This window comes from Protopterus annectens, chromosome 6.part1 (genome assembly GCF_019279795.1).
Source record: "Protopterus annectens isolate FY-2018-M chromosome 6.part1, PAN1.0, whole genome shotgun sequence".
NCBI classification, from domain to species: domain Eukaryota; kingdom Metazoa; phylum Chordata; order Ceratodontiformes; family Protopteridae; genus Protopterus; species Protopterus annectens.
Genome location: NC_056738.1, coordinates 304,024,294 through 304,049,522, shown reverse-complemented (window position 1 = coordinate 304,049,522; position 25,229 = coordinate 304,024,294). Strand labels below are relative to the sequence as shown.

General features: G+C 42.4%; 1 protein-coding gene across 1 annotated transcript in view; it reads right to left on the bottom strand.

Moving 5' to 3' along the window:
* Window positions 1-25,229, bottom strand: part of ATIC (5-aminoimidazole-4-carboxamide ribonucleotide formyltransferase/IMP cyclohydrolase) — a 1,003,526-nt gene that overhangs the window by 707,099 nt on the left and 271,198 nt on the right. The window contains exon 8 of the mRNA XM_044075723.1: window positions 4,387-4,512. Within this exon, the coding sequence (XP_043931658.1) occupies window positions 4,387-4,512 (126 nt within the window). The remainder of the gene's footprint in view (window positions 1-4,386; window positions 4,513-25,229) is intronic.

The following is a 25,229-nucleotide window of genomic DNA, read 5'->3' as shown; positions in this document are numbered from 1 at the left end:
ATTGGGTGATTTAAATTACCCAAACATTAACTGGGAGAACTACTAAAGTACTAACTCCCTTGCCCAACGCTTCCTAGAATTTATAAACTCGAACGCCCTGGATCAACTGGTCAAAACCCCCACCAGAGGAGACAACATATTGGACCTGGTCATCACCAACATGGACGACTGGTGTTCTACACCGGAGGTCAAACCCTCACTGGTTAGATCAGACTAATCACTCTGGATATCCACATTCTGCCCCCACCCCCAATCAAGAAAACCACCGTCAAAAACTTTTCAAAAGTAAACTTCACGTTACTTAAGACAGGTTCACAGCCCCCATGCTAAAGACAACGCTGTCCAAGCTGCTGAATCCCCTTACAAAGGCACTCTATGAGTACCTGCAAGAATGCATGCTATCCCAAGCAAAACCAAAACTCACTCCTCCAAGAAAAGGAAACCAGTCTGGTGGACCCCTGCCATAAACAAGCTATACAATAGGAGGAAACTAGTGCAGAAGAGTAAAATCCGAAGAAGGAAAGACATCCCTGATTAGTATCAGCAAGAAACTACGATCCCTCATAAAATCATCCAAGGCTAGCTTCGAAAGAAAAATTGCCAAGGACTCCAAAGAACCACAAAGCTTTCTTTAGCTATGTCAAGAACCTAAGTGGAAACTCTCAGATCTGCTCCGAGTTAGTGCAGAATGGCACAAAATACACTGAACCGATTGATATTGCCAACATTTTGGCAGACAGGTTTAGTGCAAACTTCTCCCACCTCTCACCCCCTAAAGGGCCCATAACCATACCAGAAGAATGTAGTGCCCCAACAATCACGGACAGGTTAAAACAGCCCTATCCAAAGCCAAAAACACAGCTTCAATGGGACCAGACGGTGTCCCAGCCTGTGTCTTACACGAGCTCCAAAATGAACTAACCTCTGACCTAAACACACTGTTCAAACAGCCTCTCTACAGGCTAGAGTGGCGCACAGCAACAGCTATCCCACTCCACAAAGGTGGAGCCACAACGGACCCCGGGAACTATCACCCTATAAGCCTGACTAGCTTGGTCTGCAAGGCTATGGAGCGCATCATCATGGAATTCATAACAGACATTGGGAAACTTCAAACATTGGACCCTACCCAGTTTGGCTTTAAGGGCAGATTATGCCTCCTAAACCTGGTGGACTTCTTTGAGACCGTTACCAAGGCTTTAGATGAGGGAAAGGAGGTCCGCACAGCCTACCTAGACCTCGCAAAGGCTTTTGACACCATTCCTCATTCTGGTATTATAGACAAGCTTACCAGCCTGAACATAAACCCCTACGTCACGAGATGGGTTGCCAATTGGCTCACAGATAGAACCCACACGGTGAGAGTTGCAGGCTCTAGGTCAGACTCTAAACCAGTTAGAAGTGGCATCCCCCAGGGCTCAATCCTGGTACCCCTCCTGTTCGGTATATACTTCTCAGAGGTACAGGCAAGCACAGGAGGACTATGGCTTACCAAGTTCGCAGACAACTGCAAACTGGCGGCCATAACTGACTCTCCAGCTGACACAAACATTCTCCAGAAGGGTCTCACTGAGAAGGATACCTGGTGTCAAGATCATGGCCTCAAGCTAAATGCCAAACATGCATAGTCATCCCCTTTGGAAAAAACAAAGTACCCGCAAACTACCACATATATGGTAGTTCCCTAAATACAGAAAATGTAATAACGGATCTGGGGACCCAAGGCGATAGTAATCTCTCCTTTGATAATTATATTGCCAAGGTGGTTAGAAAATCCTTCCAGGTGGCCCACCTAATCACAAAAGGGTTCGCATCTAGAACAAAAGAGGTTATTGTGCCCCTCTATTCATCACTCATCAGACCCATCACACAGTAAAACACCCCATTTGGAATGCACCTTACAAGACACCTGCAACAGCTGGAAAGGCCACAGAAGTAACTCACCAAGAGGATTACTGGCCTCAGACATATGCCCTATGCTAAGTAGCTGTACTTGATTGCATACCGCTTACTCAGAGGTGATCTCTGCCTGACATACAAGGCCATGTCCAACCCAGAATTGATGGACATGCTCCACCTAAAAAAAAAACAAATCCCAGAGAGCCACATGCACTAGGGGATCTAAACCTCACCACAACGATAAATAGGATATGCTGGAGGGATAGATTCCTGTCCCAGAAACTGCCCATGCTTTGGAACAGGATTCCAATCCACATTAGGCAGAGAGCTTCACTAACACTCAAGAGAAACCTTGACGAGTGGATGGAAAACAGAACATTTACCCTGGGGATCACTGCAGTGGCTCTGCTAGACAGAGGCACAGGGAACTAATGGCTCTGCTGGAACTAATGGCTCTGCTGGATCGAGGCACAGGGAACTAATCTAAGGGGGCAGCGAAAGCCAACACATTCTGGCTAGGCTTATAGATGTCCTCGGGCAGATAGCCTAGTACTTGCCTATGAACTATACTGTGCAAAGGCAGTACAAATAATTGGTTGTAAGAAATACCATTTTTAAAGTAAAGGTATTGATTCAGTCTAGTATCTAGCATTCCCCATTGCTATAACCTTATGTCTTGGGAGAAAAAAAAAAAGGTGACCAAAATTTGTGGTAATAACACGCACTATGTTTAAGTAAATTGTGAGGTGTGTTACCACACCTTTTGAGAAATGCCAACTAAAGCTATTACATTACTCTTAAAATAGAAAAGAAACAGGACTTCACAGATGTTAAAGTGTACTCATTTCTGGGTGTTTTCACTTTGGAATTACATTCACCTTACCAGTCCACACTGCTAGTGATAGTTGTTAGAGCCAAGATATAATCAAAGTTTATATAAGAAGTTTAAGCAAATCAAGCAAATCAGTGACAGAAAATTTTCATACAGCTGTCACATCATTCGAGGCCAAGCACTACCCCCAAAAGACTACTTAATACTACAAAGGCACAACTTGCCATGCCTAATAAATGTTACCCTGGCACCTCTGAGGAATTATTCTCGATTTTCACTAGGGCCATGTTTCAGCATGGGGAGTGGGGTGCCTTCAATAAGAAATAAGTATGGCTATGTTTAGGGATTCTACAATCTGGTATATGAACAAATGAATAAGAGACTGTACCAAAAATACAGGTTAGATGTAAAGTTAAACACAAATGCTCTATTAAGAAAAGGTCTGCAAATACAGAACTACACAGAGCCCAAGACCTGCAGGACATACTACACTAGTTCAAATTCAGTAACAGGTTTACCTAGCACTCCTCAAGAATAGAGGGCAGGCCATGGATTAAAGACAGTACCCAGTAACCCAATCTTCTATCTTTCGGTTACACAAAGGTCTGCAACAGCAGCAATATTGATAGCAGCAAGGAGGTAGATTTGTGTGTGTTAAACATGTGTACTGACTGTAAATGATGGTTAAGAAACCATGCACACAACTGCATCTTGGCTGTCATATCTGGGGAAGCAGAAATTAGCAATAATCTACAGAAAATGAGATTAAAATAGGCAAGCTCAGTCTGTCCTTCCAAACCATCTGCCCCCTATACATTTAGTGATCATAACTTGCTAATACACACTTCTGCAGTCTTAGCTGCCAGTTCAAAAATGTTACAGTATTACTGCTATCATTAAATGGAGTTGCATGTTTCCCAAATGCCCAACACTTCTTCATTGGACTAAATGCCCACTATTCTCCTCCAAACTACTCTTATGGTCATTACCGTGGTAGCTTCTCAATAAGTGTTTTAAGGAATATATTTCAGTTCCTTGTTGGTAAAAAAACCTCTATACAGTCTTCCCACTAAGGGCATTACATCACGTTTTCCATCTTCTCCTTCACTTCATCTTCTGCAGCATGCTCTTGTGAATGCCTTTGTGGATTCAGTGTCCATTGAGAAAGTCCATTAAATGGGCTCATTAACCTCTCAATGAAGGCATGCGTTCACAGCTCCAAGGAGTAGTTGATCCCTACAGCCTGCCACTTCCACCTCCTCCATCTGCTGCTGTCATCCTTGCTCAGGACAATCCTTTTAACATTTCTATAGCATGATTTTATGCATATGTAACATGATCTGCTCTCAGGTGAAGATTTTAGCTCCTCTTGTCTTTGGATACATGCCAACCTCACACCTACATTCTTAACACAAGACAAATTTCAACTTGACACTTTGGCTTTGATCTTGGCCATTCATATACATGTACGGATTAAATCACAGTATTTTTTCATATAAGGGGTGGCGTAAATAACAATAATAGCAGCTTTCTGCAAAATGCTAGTTTAGGGCAGATAGCCTAGTATAAACCTATGAACCTATGAACCTATGAACTTCCAAACAAGGATTATCCTCTCTCAGATACCATATGCAATGTAATTAATAAAGTCTTACCTGCTGGGCTGACATGTTTGAAAGAGGCAGCTGCAGGCAGGCCTAGTGCTGTTTTCAACTCACGAACCAGCTGCCATGCATTTAGGGCATCACAAAGATTAATAAATCCAGGAGATCCATTCATCACTAAAGACACAAAAAAAAGATATTTAGCACCCTTAAGCTACTGCTGTTTAACACACATTACTGAAATGCAACAAAAACAGAAAAAATAATGTCCCAAGTACAGTAAAAATGCTCTCTACCTGTACACAGCTAACTTTTACACAGAATACCTCATTATACATTAACACTGAGAGCAATACTTCTAGAATCTGTGCAAATGTTGAATTTAAAGTTATGCTGAAGTCTATGCTAAATAGCCAATTTACACTGCAGGTCTGTTGGCTCAGTTACTTCATACCCTCTAGGTATTCCCCAGACTGCTCCAATTCGCTAGGTAACAGCCAGCAAGTGCATTTCAAGCAACTGCAAATAGAACTTCAAAGGGATCTGTTTATAGGGGAACTACTGCTTGCTAACTGCAAAGGGCAATATGCAAATGTAACTGTTAATGTCCATTCAACTCCACCCCCCCCCCCCCACGATAAAACATTTCTTAAAGTAATACAAGCACACCAGTCTTTGATGTTTCCATACTCTCCCCTTTTCCATGCATTTGGCTGCTCAGTTTTATTGTATTAAAAATCTCAGAGCTTTATGGGCTGGAGTCCAATGTAAGAGAATACTCACAGTCTTACCATTATCAAGTGTAGAGCCTTCCCACCATCGGCTGCTTGTATTTGTACAAGCCTGTGATACACTTAAAACCAAGTGACTCTACAAATGTAAACTGCATCTGATTAGATACTTAATGCCACTGACTTCTGCGCTCTCTCATTCCGAAATACACCTTTGCGGGTCCCACTGCCACTACAATAGCTACACACTCAGGTAATCACAATTTCACAATACTTAACTAATTTGACATATACACACGCTAATCTATATACCACTCAGCCTGCCCCCTATATTAAGGCATATAGAGAGCCTGTAGTTGAAGCATTCACACTGCAAACACACAAGATTTCCACATTCAAAGTGCCCCCTATCAATTGTAAAAACAGAAGAAGCTTAAGGAATTTAAAACAATCCCTCATTACCTTTTACTAACTTTCAATATAAAGAACTATACTTCCATGTTCAAATCCTGCCATTTTAGTTGAAAAGTAGTATGCCAGCTCCGCTACCTGAAGCTATGTCAGCTGGTACACAAAAGATGCACTTAATGTCACAGAATGGCAGCAAGTTACAGCTCCACACCATTTACATCTCACACACGCATCTAAAGAAATTACGCTGGGAACAAAATCATACTACATACCCTTTTTCCAAAATGGAAACACTTTCTCTTAATCCAGAACAGTTAGTCACCTTCTTACTCCCATATGCTGGCTGTTCAAGGCTCCCGAGAGCACCCCAGCACTACCAGGTTATACCTCATACCACGCTTTTCGGCTCCAAAACTTGGACCGAACCACAAAAGGAGGGGGAGTATCAATATTCGTCAAAGATACCCACACCTCCAGGTTGGTGGCACAGCAGAAAGCATCAGAGACTATCCATGTGCAACTAACAGTGGGTAAAACTGCCTTCCAGTTTATAGCCTGCTACAGACCACCCTCCCAAACCCAGGAACCCCACTCGGCCTTCCTGAGAACACTGGAAAATATGAAGGTCTCTCCAAACACCATTATATTGGGCGACTTCAACTACCCAAACATAGACTGGGAGCATTACCTCTAGCTCCAACACCCTAGCCCAAAGGTTCCTAGAATTTATAAACTCAAATGCTATGGAACAACTTGTTACCACTCCCACAAGAGGGGAAAACATACTGGACCTGATCATCACCAACATGGGGACTCTATGCTCCAGACCAGAAGTGTATCCCTCATTGGTAAGATCAGACCATAAACTAATCTCACTGGATATTCACATCCCGACTCCACCCCCTGCCCTGAAAACCACAGTGAAAAACTTCTCTAATGCAAATTTCACACTCAAAACTGAGGTGGAATCCCTCAAAGCCCCCGGGCCTGTGGAAAATACGGCCCAGACCGCAGAATCCTTTATAAACGCATTCTATGAACACCTTCAGGAATGCATGGATCATGCAATCCCAAATAAAACCAAGTCCCAATCCTCCAAAGGCAGACGTCCTGTCTGGTGGACCCCAGCCATAAACAAACTATACAATAGAAGGAGGAAGCTACTACATGATAGAGCAAAATCCCAAAAAGGGAAGGCATCTCTGATCAGTATTAACAAAAAACTACGGGCACTCATAAAATTGTCTAAGGTCAGCTTCGAGAGAAAAATTGCACAGGACACTAAGGATAATCACAAGGCTTTCTTCAGTTATGTTAGGAACCTGGGTGGGAATTCCTAGATATGCTCAGAATTAGTCCAAAATGACAAAAAATACACCAAACCCACAGACATTGCCAACATCCTAGCTGACAGGTTCAGCGCAAACTCCCCCCCCCCCACCAAAAGGGCAAATATCTATCCCAGCAGAGTGCTGCTCCCCTGACATCTCAGATGCTCAGGTAACAGCTGCCCTCTCTAAAGCAAAAAACACAGCATCAATGGGACCAGACTGTGTCCTACATGAACTCCAAGAAGAGCTAAACCCAAACATAAAACTACTGTTCAATCTCAGCCTTACTACAGGATATGTACCCAAAGAGTGGCGTACAGCAACAGTGGTCCCTCAACGGATCCTGGAAACTATCGCCCCATAAGCCTGACTAGCTTGGTCTGCAAAGCTATGGAAATGATCATCATGGACCTCATAAATAAAGATATTGGGGACTTACAGACACTGGATCCTACCCAGTTCGGCTTTAAGGGCAGATCCTGCCTCTTAAACCTAGCTGATTTCTTTGAAACTGTCACCAAGGCCATTGACGAGGGGAAGGTGGTCCACACAGCCTACCTGGACCTCACAAAAGCCTTTGATACAATACCCCACTCGGGCATTATAGACAAGCTCACCAGCTTAAATATAAACCCCTAGGTCACTAGATGAGTTGCAAACTAGCTCAAGGACAGAACCCACATGGTTAGAATTGCTAGAGCCATGTCAGACTCCAAACCAGTTACAAGTGGCATCCCACAAGGCTCAGTCCTGGGACCTCTCGTTCGGTATATATTTCTCGGAGGTACAGGCCAACACGGAAGGACTGTGGCTGACCAAGTTTGCAGATGACTGCAAACTAGGCGCCATAAATAGACACTCCAGCTGACAAAAGCATCCTCCAAAAGGGGCCTCATAGAAACAGACAACTGCTGCCAGAGCCATGGCCTCAAGCTAAACGCCAAAAAGTGTATAGTCATCCCCTTTGGCAAAAACAAAGTGCCCACAAATTACCACATAGGTGGTAATCCATTAAGTACAGAAGAAGTAATTAGGGACCTGGGGACCCAAGTTGATGGCAATCTCTCATTTGACAACCACGTGGCCAAAGTGGTTAGAAAAACATTTTATATAGCCCACCTAATCATGAAGGGATTCACATCTAGATCAGGGGAGGTCATCGTGCCTCTTTACTCATCCCTCATCAGGCCCATAATGGAGTACAATGCCCCTTTTGGGATGTACCTTACCAGACACCTGCAGCAACTGGAAAGACCCCAAAAGTACCTCACCAAGAGGATCAAAGGGCTCAAACAGATGCCATATGCTGCCCGGTTAAAGAAACTCCAGCTCTACTCAGTGGCATACCGCCTGCTCAGAGGCGATCTGTGCCGAACGTATAAAGCCATGTCCAACCCGGAATTAATGGACATGCTGCACTTCAGAAAATCCAAATCCCATCGAGCTATGCGCTCGAGAGACTTGAACCTCAGCACTGAAATAAATAGGACAAGCTGGAGGGACAGATTCATAACCCAGAGGCTCCCTTCACTCTGGAATAAAATCCCAGTCCAGGTTAGGCAGAGTCCCTCATTGACTCTCTTCAAGAGGAATCTTGATGAGTGGATGGGAGATCGTAGGTTTAGCCCGGGTATCACTTCTGTGTCATTGTTAGACAGAGGCACAGTATACGAACCTCGAAAAAGGGCATAGCAAAATTAATTTAAAATGGGTGGCGAAAGCCAAACACACTCTGGCTAGGCTTATAAATGCCCTAAGGCAGATCGCCTAGTATGAACCTATGAACCTATGAGCATGGAGAAAGTAGTACATTCCAAATCAGTGACTTCATGTTTTATTTGGGATGTATATTCCTTGGATTCACTATGGTTACAGACCAATGGTAGCGTACTGGACAGCAAGACCATATCTTAAAGAGAAATGACAAACTCAAAGGAAATTTATACAATTTCAAGACCACCTGACAAAAAAATTCAACTTCCTGCTACTTTAACTCATCTCCACAACCACCAAGCTATGGGACAGCTAAAACAGCATCTGCCAGACTTTTAAAGGACCAAAGTACATCTCAAAAGGTCAATTCCCTGGACCATTCCCATCTTCATTAATGAAAACAGATTAGGCATAAATTACCTTATTTCTTTACGCAGGTAATTCCATTATTGGAAAATGCACAAAAATTCTAAGCAACCAACCTTTTTCAAAACTACTTCATTCAAGCAACTCTATCGAAACAATGTACTCTGCACATTAACAGAAAAGTGAAATCCAATCATCTGTACGAAAGACAGCCTCAGAAACACTTGATAGTTAAAAACTGCAATATATTGCAGATAGCACCTAGCCTCCTCCTTGATCTCCCCAATACCTCAGAAAAATTCAGGCAATGTTATAACCACACTTCTTCCCTCTCAGCCTGTTTATCAAAAATGCCTTCATTCCCCAGCCAAAGTGTGGCTTAAACCAAACGTAGTAACTCTAAAGCACAGCTCACCAAAGCACAGACACCACTGGCCACGACAGCTTGATTCCAAAACTATTATTCACACAGGTTTATTCCAGAAGTGTGGCTTAACCTCATCTCTTTTGACTGCTGGCTTAATAGGCAAAATGATAAAATATAAACAACCAAAACCTGCAAAATTATGACCTTTAGTCTCAGTTACCATCACTGTATCTCCAAGCGTCAATGCTACATGGGTTCTCAACTTATTTTTCTCCTGACAGCTCACACAGTCAAACTTTTCCCCTTAATACCCCCTAGATAAACTTGAGAAGGTAAAGGTACTCTCCGCTCCTAGACAGTCCCATTGCAAATGTTACATGTGCATACCAATGATGTCCTCACACAGTCTCAACAAAATGACTGACCCAACATAGAGCAGCAATAATTTTAAGTCAATAAGATTGCAAAGCTTTCAGGTATCCAGTACCCTTTCTCAGTGCTCAACAAACACAAGTAGTCACCAGTTCTTATATACATCAATTAATCATTCCTAAATAACACAGCCAACAAGAAAAGTCAATTAATGATGTTAAAAAAAAAATATATACACACATTTTATATATATATATATATATATATATATATATATATATATATATATACACATACACATACATACACATATATAACTTCAAGTCTCTATAACAATAATTCAGACATATATGCAGTTTATATTAGATGGTCATTTTTTTATTTTTAAAATAGGTTTAACTGAAACCATTTGGTTAATACCTGGTAGATGCTCAGCTTGTAATCGTAAAATCCACTGATACTCCTTATTTTCTAATTCAGTATTTAAATCCCCTCTCCTAACAGATCTCATCACAACTTCCATAACCCAACATTTAAAGCTATGGATGACATTTTCAGAAATGTTTGGCTAAGGAGTTGGTCAATATCCCACTTATGTCAGAATCATGCTCTATGATCCTATCCTTTAGGAGTCTTGTCAACTTGCCTACATAGAAGCACATACATTTTGTACAAGTAGCCAAATATACAATGTCACTAGTATTACATGTAGCGAAACATCTGAATGTAAAAATGTTATTTTGGATGTGTGAATGTGTTGCTCTTCTCAATAAATACACAGCATCAGCAGTTCTAGCAGGCAAAAGTGCCATACTTAGCCCATCTATTCTGTGATTTTACTTCCTGCATGTCCTTACAGCATAATCTATTTTTAAGATTTGTACATTTCTGTACATAAACATGGGTCTCTGGCTAATATTAAAATCAGGTAGACTCTTAAGAATGCCACAACTATCAGTCACTATTTTTCCAATACCTTCACTACACCTGCTATATGCGGTCATACATCGAACATCTTGAATAGGATTACTACTATTTTCACCATCATAAATACTTGATGTTTCACTAAAAAAAAAAAAAGGTAGATATGTCTAGGATCTATAAGAAAATACAGGGCTTTTAACATCCTCCGGCATTTCATCCTCATAGCCCCTCTCTCTCAATGAATCCAGAGCTTCATCAATCTGACCAATACATTTTAAGTCCCTAGTGTTTAATCTGCTCATATGCATCACTTGACTTTTAACAATACCCTTATATATGCGAGGGGGATGCATACTTTTTCTATGCAAGTATGTATTTTTGTTAACCTCATTCTTAAAAACAGATGTCTGTATTTTTAAATCATACACAATACTAACATCCAAAAAAAAAAAAAAAAAAACATGGCAACATGAATATTGCATGGAAAAATGTAAAAAATTTGTAGTGGTGTTAAGATGTTCCACATAAGCAACAAGTTCACTTTCATTCCCCTCCCATACAAAGAAAATATTGTCCACAAACCTCTTACAGAATGCTACATTTTTAAACATAGTGATCTGGGCCCGAGTTAATGTAAAGATCCTCCCATTCATTTAGAACTAGTGTCGCATAGCTACTATCAACGGGGCTGCACATAACCCCCGTAATTTGATGATAGTATTTTTTATCATATACAAATTATACTGCTTTCTAGAACACTACAAACCAAAGTAAAGACGTGGCAACCTGCTGAAAGTTACAATCCTTTACTACATGAAGCGCTTTTCGTTCGGTACAAATCCTTGAACTTCATCAGATGATAGTCTATTTAATATAGCAGTCCCCATATTCAGATTAAAAACTAATAAAGTTAATAAAATTAGGAGATATAAAATACATCTGTTATAAAGATTAGTAAATAGAATATACATAAAATATATGTGAATACCTACAGACCATCTCACTAATATTATTCAAGCAGCAGCACATCTAAATTATTCCAAATTGCAAGCGATTGATTTAAATTGCTACCTACTCAAACTTTTAATTTTTAATATAGGCATAATTGAACACATCATTTAGTCCAGGGTCATTATATGCATTTAAACGTATTTGCCATATTAATTCCAACTTTTCAAGTTCAAACCAAAAATAAGGGGTGGACCAACTGAAATTGAACTTGAAATGTTAAAAGTTTGTGTAGATAGAAATTTAAATCAATCGCTTGCAATTTGGAATAATTTAGATGTGCTGCTGCTTGAATAATATTAGTGAGATGGTCTGTAGGTATTCACATATACTTTATGTATATTCTATTTATAACAGATGTATTTTATATCTCCTAATTTTATTTACTTTATTAGTTTTTAATCTGAATATGGGGACTGCTATATTAAATAGACTATGGGACAATTTTAGTTTTTTAACCTAAGTGGATAGTATAGCCCTTTAAAATGCAGTAATTTGATATCAGCTGACTGTATTGTACAGGTATTTAAATGGCTTCAGATGTTTTTTATTATCTGATGAAGTTAGAGGATTTGTACCGAACGAAAAGTGCTTCATGTAATAAAGGATTGTAACTTTCAGCAGGTTGCCACGTCTTTACTTTGGTTTGTAGTAGTTTCGCTTTGTGTTTCATGAGCTTTCTTGAACACTGAAAGTCGGCATAAAGTCGCTGTCTACCCGTTCCATATTTATGTTACTTAAAAGTCGTCTAATAGCTGTGATGCCATATTCATTTGATATCATAGTAAAAAGCGATTTGATATTAAGAGTTACCATAATAAATGTGTCTGTAGTTTTCATTCTAAACCATACATTAAATTGCTTTAAAAAATCTGCTGTGTCTTTAATGTTCTTTACATATTTTAAGTATTTACTTAATTCACCCTGTAAATACATGGAAATAGCCTTTGTGACCCATCCGCGCCCAGATACAAACCTCATTGGTGGTTTGCAGATAGATTTATGCAGTTTGGGTATGCCATAAAGTACTGGAAGCACTGGATAGGAAAAGTACAGCTGTGTACACTTACCATAAATGTAGATGTTAAGAGTGTATTCACTGCTGCAGTCATTGGGTTATCTGCTTGCAGTAGCCCTCAGTCGGCCTGATTAACAAAGTCTTGGGTCCTGCGTCGGTTGCTGTCCCTTCGTCCATGAGGTCAGGTCAGCAGGGGTATAAAACATGCAGCCGACGCCATTACATCAGTTTTTCTTGCTCCAGATGTCAGGTGCCCCCCTTAATGGGAAGCAATTAAATCTATAAATATACAAGGTTATAACTCCAACAAAAAAGCAAATACATCAAAAAGCTTTTGAAGATAAAGGAAAGTAGAGGTATACCCAAAAAAGAAAAAAAGGGGGGCTGGAGGGAGGGCAACCAGGATTGCAACAGTGAATACAATCGAACATCTACATTTATGGTAAGTGTACACAACTGTACTATGTTCTTAGTGTTTCACTGTTGCAGTCATCACTTTTGGGTAGATTCCCAAAGCTATGGTTGGGAGGAGGAATTAAATAGAATTAGGATCAGCTAAAATGTCCTGCAAGAGTGCAGTGGCAAAGCCAGCTCTGGATTTAGAAAAATGGTAATGCTTGGTGAATGTACAGAACTCCAGGTAGCAGCTTCTAGGATGTCCCTTGTAGGGACACCACTGAAAAAGGCTGTAGAGGTAGATGCAGCCCTGGTAGAGTGGGGTCTGATCCCCTGTGGGATAGGTTTTCCATGGTGTTTGTAGCAAAAATGAATGCAATGGCCTATCCATTTGGAAATGGTTTGCTTTGCAATAGCCTTCCCCTCTGCCCCTGCAGCAAATGCCACCAGCAGGTGATCAGATTTCCTTTGCTGTTTAGTTTTGTCCAAGTAGAATCTGTGCACATCTAAGGAGTGCAGAATCAGTTCCCCTTTGTTCTGTGGATTAGGAAAGAAGGTTGGAAAATGTATGGACTGATTAAGGGCCACACCGGATACCACCTTGGGCATGAAGGAGGGATTGGTCCTGAGGGACACCCTGTCCGCATGAAAGATGATGAAAGGCTCCACTGCCATTAGGGCCTGTAATTCAGATACCCTTCTTGCTGAAGTGATTGCTAAAAGGAAAGCTGTTTTCCAAGAAAGGAATTTTAAGTCTGCAGTGGCAGCTGGCTCGAAAGGAGGAAGGGTGAGCTTTTCCAATACAAAACTAAGGTCCCAGGCTGGAGCTGGAGCTCTCCTGGGTGGACGTAGATTTTTGGCCCCTCTGAGGAACTGCTTAAGCAGTGGATGAGAGAAGAGGGGTGGTTCTGTGTTATGAGTTGAAATGGCTGAGGCTGGATTTTAATGGAGGAAAAAAGACAGGCCCTTGTGAAGCATCTCAGTTAAGTATTGTAAAATCTGAGGTAAATTGGGTGCTGCTGTGCTCATCCCTTGAAATTGGTTTGACACAGAATCTTTTCCATTTTTCAGCATCACATTTTCTAGTACTAGGCCTCCTTGCCTCTAAAATGATATCCATCACAGGTTTACTGAGGGATGGTAAAGGAGAGATTAGGTAATTAGCCAGGCTGTAAGAAGGTTCAGTGTTAGAAGCTGAGGGTGCAGAATCTGGTTCTCCTGCTGGGACAGCAGGGAAAGGAGTATGAGGCAAGTGCCATGGGGACAGCCATGACACACTGCGCAGAAGGGGGTACCAGTGTTGGCGTGCCCAGTCTGGAGCAATCAAAATCATCCTTGGTTTGTCCCGTTTGATTTTTAGTAGTACTTCGGAGAGCAGAGGCAGAGGGGGGAAGGCATAGACTGATAGGTTTTTCCAGCTGAAGGACAGAGCATCCACTTTCCTCGCTTGTTTGTGGGGAGTCCTTGGGCAAAATTTGTCCAATTGGTAGTTCTGGGGAGAGAACAATAGGTCTATATCTGGGCTCCCCCATTTGCTTATCAACATGTTGAAAATCCTTGGTTCCAGTTTCCACTCGTGTGGGTCCATGAGGTTTCTGCTTAGTCCGTCTGCCAGTGTATTTAATTTTCCTGACAGGAATTGAGCTTGTAGGTGCACTTGGTAGCTCAAGGCTGTGTTCCACAATGCCATGGCTAGTCTGCAGAGGGGGTTAGAATGTGTACCCCCCTGCTTGTTTATGTACGACATAACAGTGGTGCTGTCCGTCTTTACCATTAATTGTCCTGGAAGAATGTGGTCCTTGAAGGCTGTCAGAGCATTCTGTACAGCTAACATTTCTTTTTGATTGATATGCAGGTGCATTTGACTCTGGTTCCATTTGCCCTGAATGTACTTCCATGCCAGGTGAGCACCCCCCCCCCCACAATGCATAGTCTGAGGAGTCTGTTAGGGTTTGGGCGGCAATGGGTGGTGTGAAAGGTAGTCCCTTGTTTTGGTGGCAGGCCTCTGCCCACCAAAAGAACTCTAGGCATAGACAAGGTATGATCGGGATCATTGCTTCTAGATCCTGAGAATGTTGACATCATAGGCTTTGTAGATACCACTGTAGTTTCCTCATATGCAGCCTTGCATATGGAATTAGAAGAATGCAGGAGGCCATGAATCCCAAGGCTTGCAGTATTTGTCTTGCAGATAGCAGGGTTTTTGTGGCCACTTGTTTGAAGTAGGTTGTCAAATGAATTTGTTTCTCTGGTGTGAGGCAAGCCATCTGGGAAGTTGTATTCAAGCTTGCTCCCAGGAATACAATTTGCTGACAGGGTACCAGGTGAGATTTCTTTTCATTTATGGTGTATCCCAGACAGGTTAGAACCCTTTGTACAACAGGCCAGATGCTTCAAACGTACGTCCTGGCTTGTCCTGGCTTTGTCTGAATTAGACAATCGTCCAGGTATGGGTATATTTGAATATTTATTTGCCTGCAAAATGCAATAACTAGAGCTAGGCACTTTGTGAATTCCTTGGGCACAGTAGATAAGCCAAAGGGCAGTGCAGAGAAATGATAGTGTGTGTAGCCTGCTTTGAAGTGAAGGTATCTTCTGCAAGATTCCCTGACTGGGATGTGCAGGTATGCTTCTTTTAAATCTAGTGTTGCCAACCAGGCATCTTTGCATAGCATAGGAAGCAACTGGTGAAGAGTCAGCATCTTGAATTTTGGAATCTCCAAAAAGGTGTTTAGAGTAGACAGGTCCAGGATAGGATGCCATGAATGGTCTTTTCTGGGTACCAGGAAAAGCCTCTAGTAGAAACCTTGTCCCTTTTCCTCTTCTGGTACCAACTGAATAGCCCCCATGCTTGAGAGAAAGTACTTGTTTTTGGGCCTCTGCCCACTGACTTGGGGTTTAGGTCTGGCCACCCGTTTGGTGTTGGCAACGTGGGGAAGTGAAATCTGTATCCCTGGGACACTATATTTAAAACAAGTCTGTCCTAGGTAATGAGCTCCCAGTTCTTTGCATGAAGAGCAACCCCCCCCCCCCCCAGGGGTAGTCAGTTGATAAGTGCTTGGAAATTTTAAAAGGAAGTCAGAGACAGTTTACCATGGGGGGACTTACTCCCAGATTTGGAAGTGGAGACCCCCCACTGCTTAGTCCTGTGTGTCCCCTGGGACTGAAATTTGGGGTTTCTGCTATCTGGGTTTGGCTAGAGAAGACCTGGAAGGGACTGGAAAGGACACATTTTTAAAGGGCCAGTGCCTACTAAATCTATGAAGCTGAACTTGTAAGAAATCTTTAACAGTTTGCATAGATTTAGCTTTATCTTCCATCTTTTTAAGAACTTCCTCAGTCTTGTTGCCAAATAGGCAGTCCTGATTTAAGGGAGCATCCAACAATTTAGCTTTAACATGATCAGGTGAAGTATTGCTCCTTAAGCCAAGCATGCCTTCTGAGCACAGACCCAGTAACAGCAGCCCTGCAAGAAGCCTCTAATGAATCACAACCACAATGCAAAGTACGTTTTCCAACCTGTTCAGCAGAATGCATTCAACCCTGTAATTCTTTATTTTCCACACAGTCAGAAATTAACATCATTTTCTGTTTAAGTAATCCCATGATATGCTGTTGATACTTAAGCATATGAAACTGACAGTTTAAAGCCCCGATTGCCAAGGTTGCAGAAGTGTAAACCTTCTTACCCCATCTATCCAGCGCCCTGGCATCTCTATCAGAAGGGGTAGGATTTTAAGCAGTAGAGGCCTTAATGCCCTTGGGACCCTGAGAAATGGTTTCAGGATCAGCAATAGGATTTTTGAAAAGGAATTTGTGTGAGTCAGGAACCCTATAGTATCTGTCGGGCTTACAAGGAGCCGGAGGCAGAGAATCAGGACCCATACTAGATTCTGAAAAAACAACAATGCCTAGAACAGGAGGTATAGCCAAAGGCCTATGCTGAGGAAGAAGAAAATCCCCAAGTCTCTTCTTAGATTCTGAGAAATCCTGACTTTCCCAGTGGAAATGTTCCCTTAAGGTATGTAAAGTTTCCCAAAAAGAAAAATCCTCAGGGGGAGAAGCAGAAGGAATGGAATTTTCTGCATCGGAGTACTCATAAGTAGGTATAGACAAATTCTGCTCATTGGAAGAGTCAGAAGAAATAGAATCCTGTTCAGAAGATTCATAATCAATATCTTGCCTAGGCCTCTTAGGAGGGGGTTGGCTACCCCTGATCAGAGTAATTAAATCTTCAGCCATTTTGATAATTTGTTTTTTTAGGCATAGGGGCCTGCACACGTGGCCCAGGCATCGTTTTTTTTAGACACAAATTTAGATTTTGGCCTTAGTTTTGAAGATGGCGGTCTAATATACAAATCTGTAGGCCTGAAAACACCCTCAGAAGCCGGCTCCGGAACCATCTAAGGTAGAGACATCCACGGGTTCCACAACTGAAGCATCTCGCGGCATACCGGACTCCGAATGGGTCTCAGTAGAGGCCTGCGAATCAGAAGTAGCTGGTATCAGGGGCTGCGAAAGCGCCTCACTGAGTACCGGCGAACTGGCGACTGGCTTAGAAGTGTCGTTGGCAGTTTTGAACCTCGGCGGCCTGTCTCTGTCTTTAGCTTTTCGTTTTTTCGGAATCCCGGTAGTCGGATGGCTAACAGACGACATTTCTGGATAATTAAAACTGAGAAATGAAATATTTAGAGGTGAAAATATACAGACGACTGATAGTGCGTGGATTAAATAAAGCACAAAACCGACAGCAAGGTACGTCGTGGTCAGGGCCTAGACAAGGAATACAGCACGAATGAAAATCCCTATGAGGTATTTGCTTTCCACAAGTAAAGCAATTATTAACTTTTACTGACATCGGTAAGGAGTAAGAAAAAGTTTCCCTGTTTTAGCTTTAGTTGAAGATTTAGGTTCTGAAACTCTAAAATGAAAATTTCAGGAGTTGGACGACCAGCACTTGCAAACTGCTTCTGCTTTGGGCACCGCACGGCAAGAAAGACTGATGTAATGGCATCAGCTACATGTTTTATACCCCTGACAACCTGACGTCATGGAAGAAGGGACAGCAACCGACGCAGGACCCAAGACTGTTAATGAGGCCAACTGAGGGTTACCTGCAAGCAGATAACACATATGTAATGAGTGCAACAGTGAAACACGAAGAACATCTATGGGTGAAAGAGATCTCTTGTCCTATCAGGTAACTTGAGATGACTACCCCTGGCCAGATGAAATACAAAGGGGAGCCAGTGCTGTCTGGGCCAAAAGGGAGTCACTAGCAAGACTTTGCAATGTCCTACATTATCTGGGACAGGACTTTTGGCAACAGAGAAAGAGGTGGGTAAGCTTACTAAAACGTCCCCTTCTAGGAAGGAGAGGCATTGGGTCCACTTTCTAAGCCAGAGGACTTTGCACACTGAATAGGTTTTGTTCAAAGGGAAGGCAGAGAGATCTACTTGACATCTCTACTGACTCAGAATATTCAAAAAAAAAAAAAAAAACAACTCCCTGTAAAAGCATCCATTCATAAAGACCTGCCTCGGACCTGCTCAAATGATCTTGCCATTAGGCTGTGCTCTGAGGGAATATAAACTACTTGCAGAGTCAACTGACGGCCGATTGCAAAATCCCATGCATGGAGAACTAGTCTGCAGAGGCAAGATTGTGCCCCCCTTGCTTGTGTACCACATAGCTGTAGTGTTGTCTAAGGAACTGGAACTCAAAGGAAGTACAAAGCATGCAGACAGAATCAGAGATCTCATCTCTTATGCTGATGTAGTCTACTTGTTGCTGGGAAAACCAAACTTCCCAGACTGACACTGCTGGAAGAGGTTCCCAAACTCTGATCGGCAGCACCAATGTGCAGGTCCTTAGTTAGAAGACTAACCTGAAAATGCAGGCTGGGATTCAGAGAAGTTTGAACACCCAAGAGAACTAGTCTGAATAATGTGAAGAAAGGAATGAGAAGACTCAGAGGATGGCAATGCTGAAGCCAAATAATTTTGATAGAAACTTCTCATGTGGAGTGTGACAAAAAAGAACCACAGAAATGGTGGATGCCGTGAAACCCAGAGCTTGAAGAGGAAGAGGCTAAAAAACTATCAAGGAAAGGACCTTGGGAGGAGGAAACAAAGCCATCACGGTCGAGGTGTAAATCCTGCAACCCAGAAAAATTTGGGTCTTGAAAAGGGGCAAGAACATACAGATTCAGAATGAACCCCATACTCTGGAGAAGCACTGGGTATTCAAGATCCTGCAGCAGGAGGTACAGACAGGGGGCTTAAACAGGCAGTCTAAATAAAGGAAAAAACTGAAGTCAATGATGTCTGCAGAAGGCCACCACTGGTGCTAGACATTTGGTAGACTCTCTTAACTACAGAAAGACCAAAAGACAAAGAAAAAAAAGAAGTTATGTACTCACCATAACGTTCCATCTGAGTAGGTACTTCATTTGTCTGCAACCTGTGGGTTACGGATCCGACTTCGGATCCGAGCCGGCAGCTTCACAAGCTAAAGGATCCAAGCTCCTAGCTCCTCCCCCTACCCATAATCCCCTGCTGCCTACTGCTTTACCTCAGATCGAGTTTCCTTAATTTTAAACACCTCACACCCTTGACAGAGGATCAAGCCCTACTTCATGCTATGACAAAAGGACATTTTACAGTTGGCCAGTTATCCCGATATGGTTAGGGGGAAAGGAGGGGGGGGGGGGTTGGTTGCAGACAAATGAAGTACCTACTCAGATGGAACGTTATGGTGAGTACATAACTTCTTTATCTGAAGTAGTTACTTCATTTGTTCTGCAACCTGTGGGACAGTCCCCAGCTACCTCTAGTATTAACCCTGGGTGGCTTTACGGAAGAATATTCCGAAGCACCGCGGAGCCAAAGGAAGCCCTACTCCTCAAAATCATATCCAATTTATAATGGGAGATGAACGTATGAGAAGAAGTGGACCAAGTAGCTGCTGAACATATGTCGTCCAGAGGAACCCTGGACCAGAAGGCTGCTGATGTAGCAATGGAGCAGGTTGAGTGAGCATGAATTCCCGTAGGAACTGGTTTACCTGAGGATGTATACGAGTGAGTTATGCACTGGGAAATCCAATTTGCCAGTTACTTTGGCAATTGCCTTTCCCCTAGCTGACCTGGCGAAACACAAAACAACTGATCAGACCTACGAAAATCCTTAGTCCTGTGCAGATAGAAACGTAATCGTCTGTGTACGTCCAATTTGTGCAATGTGTACTCCCCCTTGTCCTGAAAATTTGGGAAAAGCACTGGTAAGTTAATTGATTGGTTAATATTTGACTCAGACGCCACCTTCGGTAGGAAAGAGGGGTTAGTCCTGAGACACTCTATCCTTATGAAAAATGAGGTAGGGAGGTTTCATGCACAAGGCTTGGAGTTCTGAGACCCTCCTGATGTAATAGCGACTAAAAAGGCTGTTTTCCAAGACAAGAATTTCAAAGAAACTGAAGAGGCGGGCTCGAAAGGTGGACTTGTCAAGGCTTGCAACACTAAGGTTAAGTCCCATGGGGGTACTACAGATCTGACCGGTGGTTTTAGGAGAAAAACACCCTTGAGGAAGGTTTTGCATATCTTTGAGGATGCTATTGATCCTAGTTCATCCCCCACATGAAAGTGGGAAATAGCTGCTAAATGTACCTTAACTGTGGAAGCGCTTGCTCCCTGCTGAAAGATTAGTAACAGGAAATCCAGAATTGTAGGAATAGGGACCGTAAATGGGACCATGCCTTTGCTTTCGGCCCAAATGGAAAAACGTTTCCATTTACTACAGTACATTTTTCTGGTGGCTGGTTTACGGGCCACCACCAGAATGGCCTTCGCTGGTGATGAGATACCAGGAGACCTCCTAAAATCACTTCAACAATTCTCTTAATTAGAAAAAATCTAAACGATCTCACCCAGCTTAAGGAGCTCTTCACGAGTAGCTGTCTTCAGCCGCGGCAAACTCTATCTGAGGTAAAGCAGTAGGCAGCAGGGGATTATGGGTAGGGGAGGAGCTAGGAGCTCGGATCCTTTAGCTTGTGAAGCTGCCAGCTGAGATCCGAAGTCGGATCCGTAACCCACAGGTTGCATAACAAATGAAGTAACTACTTCAGATCTGAATTTAAGGAAGAAAATGTCCTAAATAAAAAGAATGCAAAATATCACAACTAACAAATTCAAACAAAGAGTTAGAAGGTCACACTGAAAAACCAATCGGGGAAAAAAACTAAATGAAAACTCCAGCCAAGCTACAACTTCCAATAAGTGACCTCCCAAACCTCCTGTAACAGAGGTACATGGGATATATGCAAATGACCCTTATGAACATCAGGTGTTTCAGCTACATGGCGATTCTGATTGCCCATGACTTTTACATTTGAAGTTGTTTTAATGGACAATTTCAGGCCAATAAAGACAAACTCCATTAGCAATGGATATGCATATTTCGGCCTTGTTATGACCTCGTCAGCATAGCACAAGCAGAGTGTTTGACCAAGCATAAGAAACAACAGGGTTGTTATACCAAACTGATGTCCATTATTAGGGTGACTGCAAAATATCCCAACTAACGAATTAAAACAGAGTTAGAAGGTCACACTGAAAAAACAATCAGAAAAAACTAACAGGGACAGGCTGCGCAGCAAGGGGTACCCGGTGCTGGCGAGGCCAGTCTGGAGAGAAGAATTGTCCTTGGTTTTTCCTCCTTTATTTTAAGCAGTACCCTGGGGATGAGAGGTAGTGGAGGAAAGACAGACAGACTGACCCAGGGGAATGACAGGGCATCTATTTTCCAAGCCATGCAGTGATGCTCCCTGCTGCAGAATTTACTGAGCTGATGGTTGGTGTGGGAGGCAAATAGGTCGACCTTTGGGGTGCCCCATTTCTGAGTTATTAGGGTGAAGGTTCTTCCGCTGAGCTGCCACTCGTGTGGTCCAGAAGATTTCTGCTTAATTGGTCTGCCAGAGAGTTGAGAGAACCTGGTAGGAATTGTGCTAACAGGTGCAGTTGCATGGCTGAGGCTGTGTACCAGAGGGTCACGGCCAGCCTGCATAGAGGGTAGGAGTGAGTCCCTCCCTGCTTGTTGATATACCACATCACAGTGGTGCTGTCTGTTTTGATCAGGAGAGCCCCTGGGGAGAAAAGGGGCTTGAAAGCTATGAAAGCGTGCTGGACAGCCAACATTTTTTGGGTGATGTGCAGAAGGATTTGCTGCGGGCTCCATTGGCCCTGTATGCACCCGTCATCCAGGTGTGCCCCCCCTCCCAGAATAGTCTGAGGCGAGTGTCTGGGTGGCAAGAAAAGTAGTCCCTTGTTGTGGGAGCATGCTGTTTCCCACCAAAGAAAATCTTTTCTGAGCAAAGAAAGTACAGTTGTGTACCTACCATAAATGTAGATGTTAAGAGTGTATTCACTGTTGCAGTCATTACTCTTGGGTTATCCTGCTGGCAGGCTAACCTCAGGTCGGCCAGAATTCCAAAGTCTAGGTCCGGCGTCAGTTGCTGTCGCCTCATCCCTGACATCAGTGCGCCAGGGGGTATAAAAGATGCAGCAGACGCCATTTTCTTCAGTTTTTCTTGCCCTAGATGTCAGGTGCCCCCAAAGTGGTAGGCTGAAAAATATGCCAATAAAAATGCATGCACAAAAATAACATTTCCTTCATCTACAATCAAATACACCAAATAGGTTGTATAAGATAGAGAAGTGCAGATAAGACCCAGCAAAGAAAAGGGGGGTGGTGGGTGGGTAAAGTACAGTTTTGTACCTACCATAAATGTAGATGTTAGAGTGTATTCACTGCTGCAGTCATTACACTTGGGTTATCCTGCCGTCAAGGTGGTCCCGCAGTCAGCTAGAGTTCCAAAGTCTTGGTCCGGCATTGGCTGCTGTCGCTTCTACCATGTCGTCAGTGCGCCAGGGGTATACAAGATACAGCATTCGCCATTTTCTTCAGTTTTTCTTGCCCCAGATGTCAGGTGCTCCCAAATAGCCAAAAACAAAAAGTAAGCTATGCCAAAGTCCAAATGTGCTCAAATAAAAGACAAATCCAAAATAAAGCAATCGGACACTGCTGAAGTAAAAGTGCAAAATCCTTTATTCGTTAGCGCTTTCGGGATAAACCCTTCCTCAGACAAGGTACAGAAGAATAAAACTCACATTTAAAAAACTAACAACCAATCATTTGCTTAAAAAAACCCGCCTTTTTTCTAAAGTGGGTTTTATTGGTAATACATCATTGAGTCCAGGTTCTCTGTGTGCCATTAGATTAACTATCCATTTGGATTCTGCTAGAGCTATCTGATGTCTGATATCACCCCCCCTGGTGTTGTATTTTATATTAACAATGCATCTAAATGTAAAAGTGTGTGTGGGGTTTAAACTAATGTGTCTATACAATGCATTGCTTAGGTCTTTATTCCTAATATTACCCAAATGCTGCAAAATTCTTACTTTAAACATGTTACTGGTCATTCCAACATAAAATGGACAGCAGACGCATTCTGCCAAATAGACCAAATTCTGCGTCCTGCATGTTGCTCTACCTTGAAAATGGAATATTTTCTGCGTGTTAGGGTGCCTAAATGATGTCTCAGTGTTGATAAATGCACATGCCTTACATTTACCACATGCATGTGTACCTAAGCCCATATTTGGTGCCCTTTCACTAGCCTGATGTGTTTCTTTGCTGAAAAGGTCTTTCAAATTTTTGTTCCTTCTATATGTAAAAAAAGGACGTGTTCCTACAATATCTTTTAAATTCAGATCACTGGTCAATATATTCCAATTATTATGTATTATTCCACTTATATCATTTGCATTACTGCCATAGGTTAATAACAATCTCGGTTTATCCCCCAATTTTCTATCATTCTTCTGATTGCACCCCTGATTATATGTGGTTCTTAACCAAGGTTGATGTTTATTCCTATGGTTGGTGTTGTTACCTGTAATATTTTTAACCAAGGCCTTATAACCTCTTTCCATAAAGCAGTGGTCTAGCTTATGCATTTCAATAGCATATTGTGCATCTTCTGAACAAATTCTAGAAACTCTGCTCATCTGCCCTTTTATAATATTAGGAAAGATGTGCCGCGGGTGCATACTATCAAAAGACAGTAGTGTATTCTGCCAACAATCTTTTTTGTATAAACTGGAGGTATAACCTGTACTAGTTTGTTCTATGTATACATCAAGAAATTCCAGCTTGGTATAAGAGGTCTTAGCACTAAATTCTAAAAAATTGGTAGTAGAATGTAAATATTCCACAAAATGGTTAAAAGAGGCCTCATCTCCATTCCACAAAATAAAAATGTCATCTACAAATCTGACATACATTAAAACGAGATCTTTCCATCTATTGTTGTTCAAAATCTCCTCGGTCTCCCACTGTGATAAAACCAAATTTGCATAGGTGTTTGCACAGGGGGTGCCCATGGCCACCCCCCGTGCTTGCCTATACAACGAAGTACCTCCCATGAATACATTGTTATCTAAAAAGTACAGTTTTGTACCTACCATAAATGTAGATGTTCGAGGATCCACATTGCTGCAGTCCTAACTATTGGGTAGTCCGCTGTCCAGTCGGCCCGAATACCAAAGTATAAGGCTGACGTTGGTCAGGGCGCATTAGACTGACGTCAGTACGTCAGGGTACTAATGCGCATGACCGACGCCATATCCTCAGTCTTTTCTTGCCCCAGATGTCAGAAGACCCTAAAAAGACAAGGCCCAATATACCTGCACCAAAAATACGTACAATATATACAAAAATATCAGCATAAAACCTCACCTACACAACCACCCCTAAACACAGAGGGGAAGGAGGGAGGGTAAATTGGACTGCAGCAATGTGGATCCTCGAACATCTACATTTATGGTAGGTACAAAACTGTACTATGTTCTTCGTTCCACATTGCTGCAGTCCTAACTATTGGGTAGAATCCCAAAGCAGAGGTAAGGGAGGCTGGCAAATCATAAAGAAGCAGGAGCTGACAACATGCCTTGCAAAATAGCTGTGGCAAAACCAGCCCTGGACTTAGAGTAGAGAGGAAGGTGATAATGCTTAGAGAAAGTATGCACTGAACTCCAAGTAGCTGCCTCCAAAATATCCTTAGTTGCCACCCCTTAGAAATGCTGTTGAAGTGGCAGTAGCCCTAGTGGAATGAGGCCTAATCCCAGCTGGAATCTCCTTGCCATGATGGGAATAACAAAATGCAATGCAAAACCCAATCCACCTAGAAATAGTTTG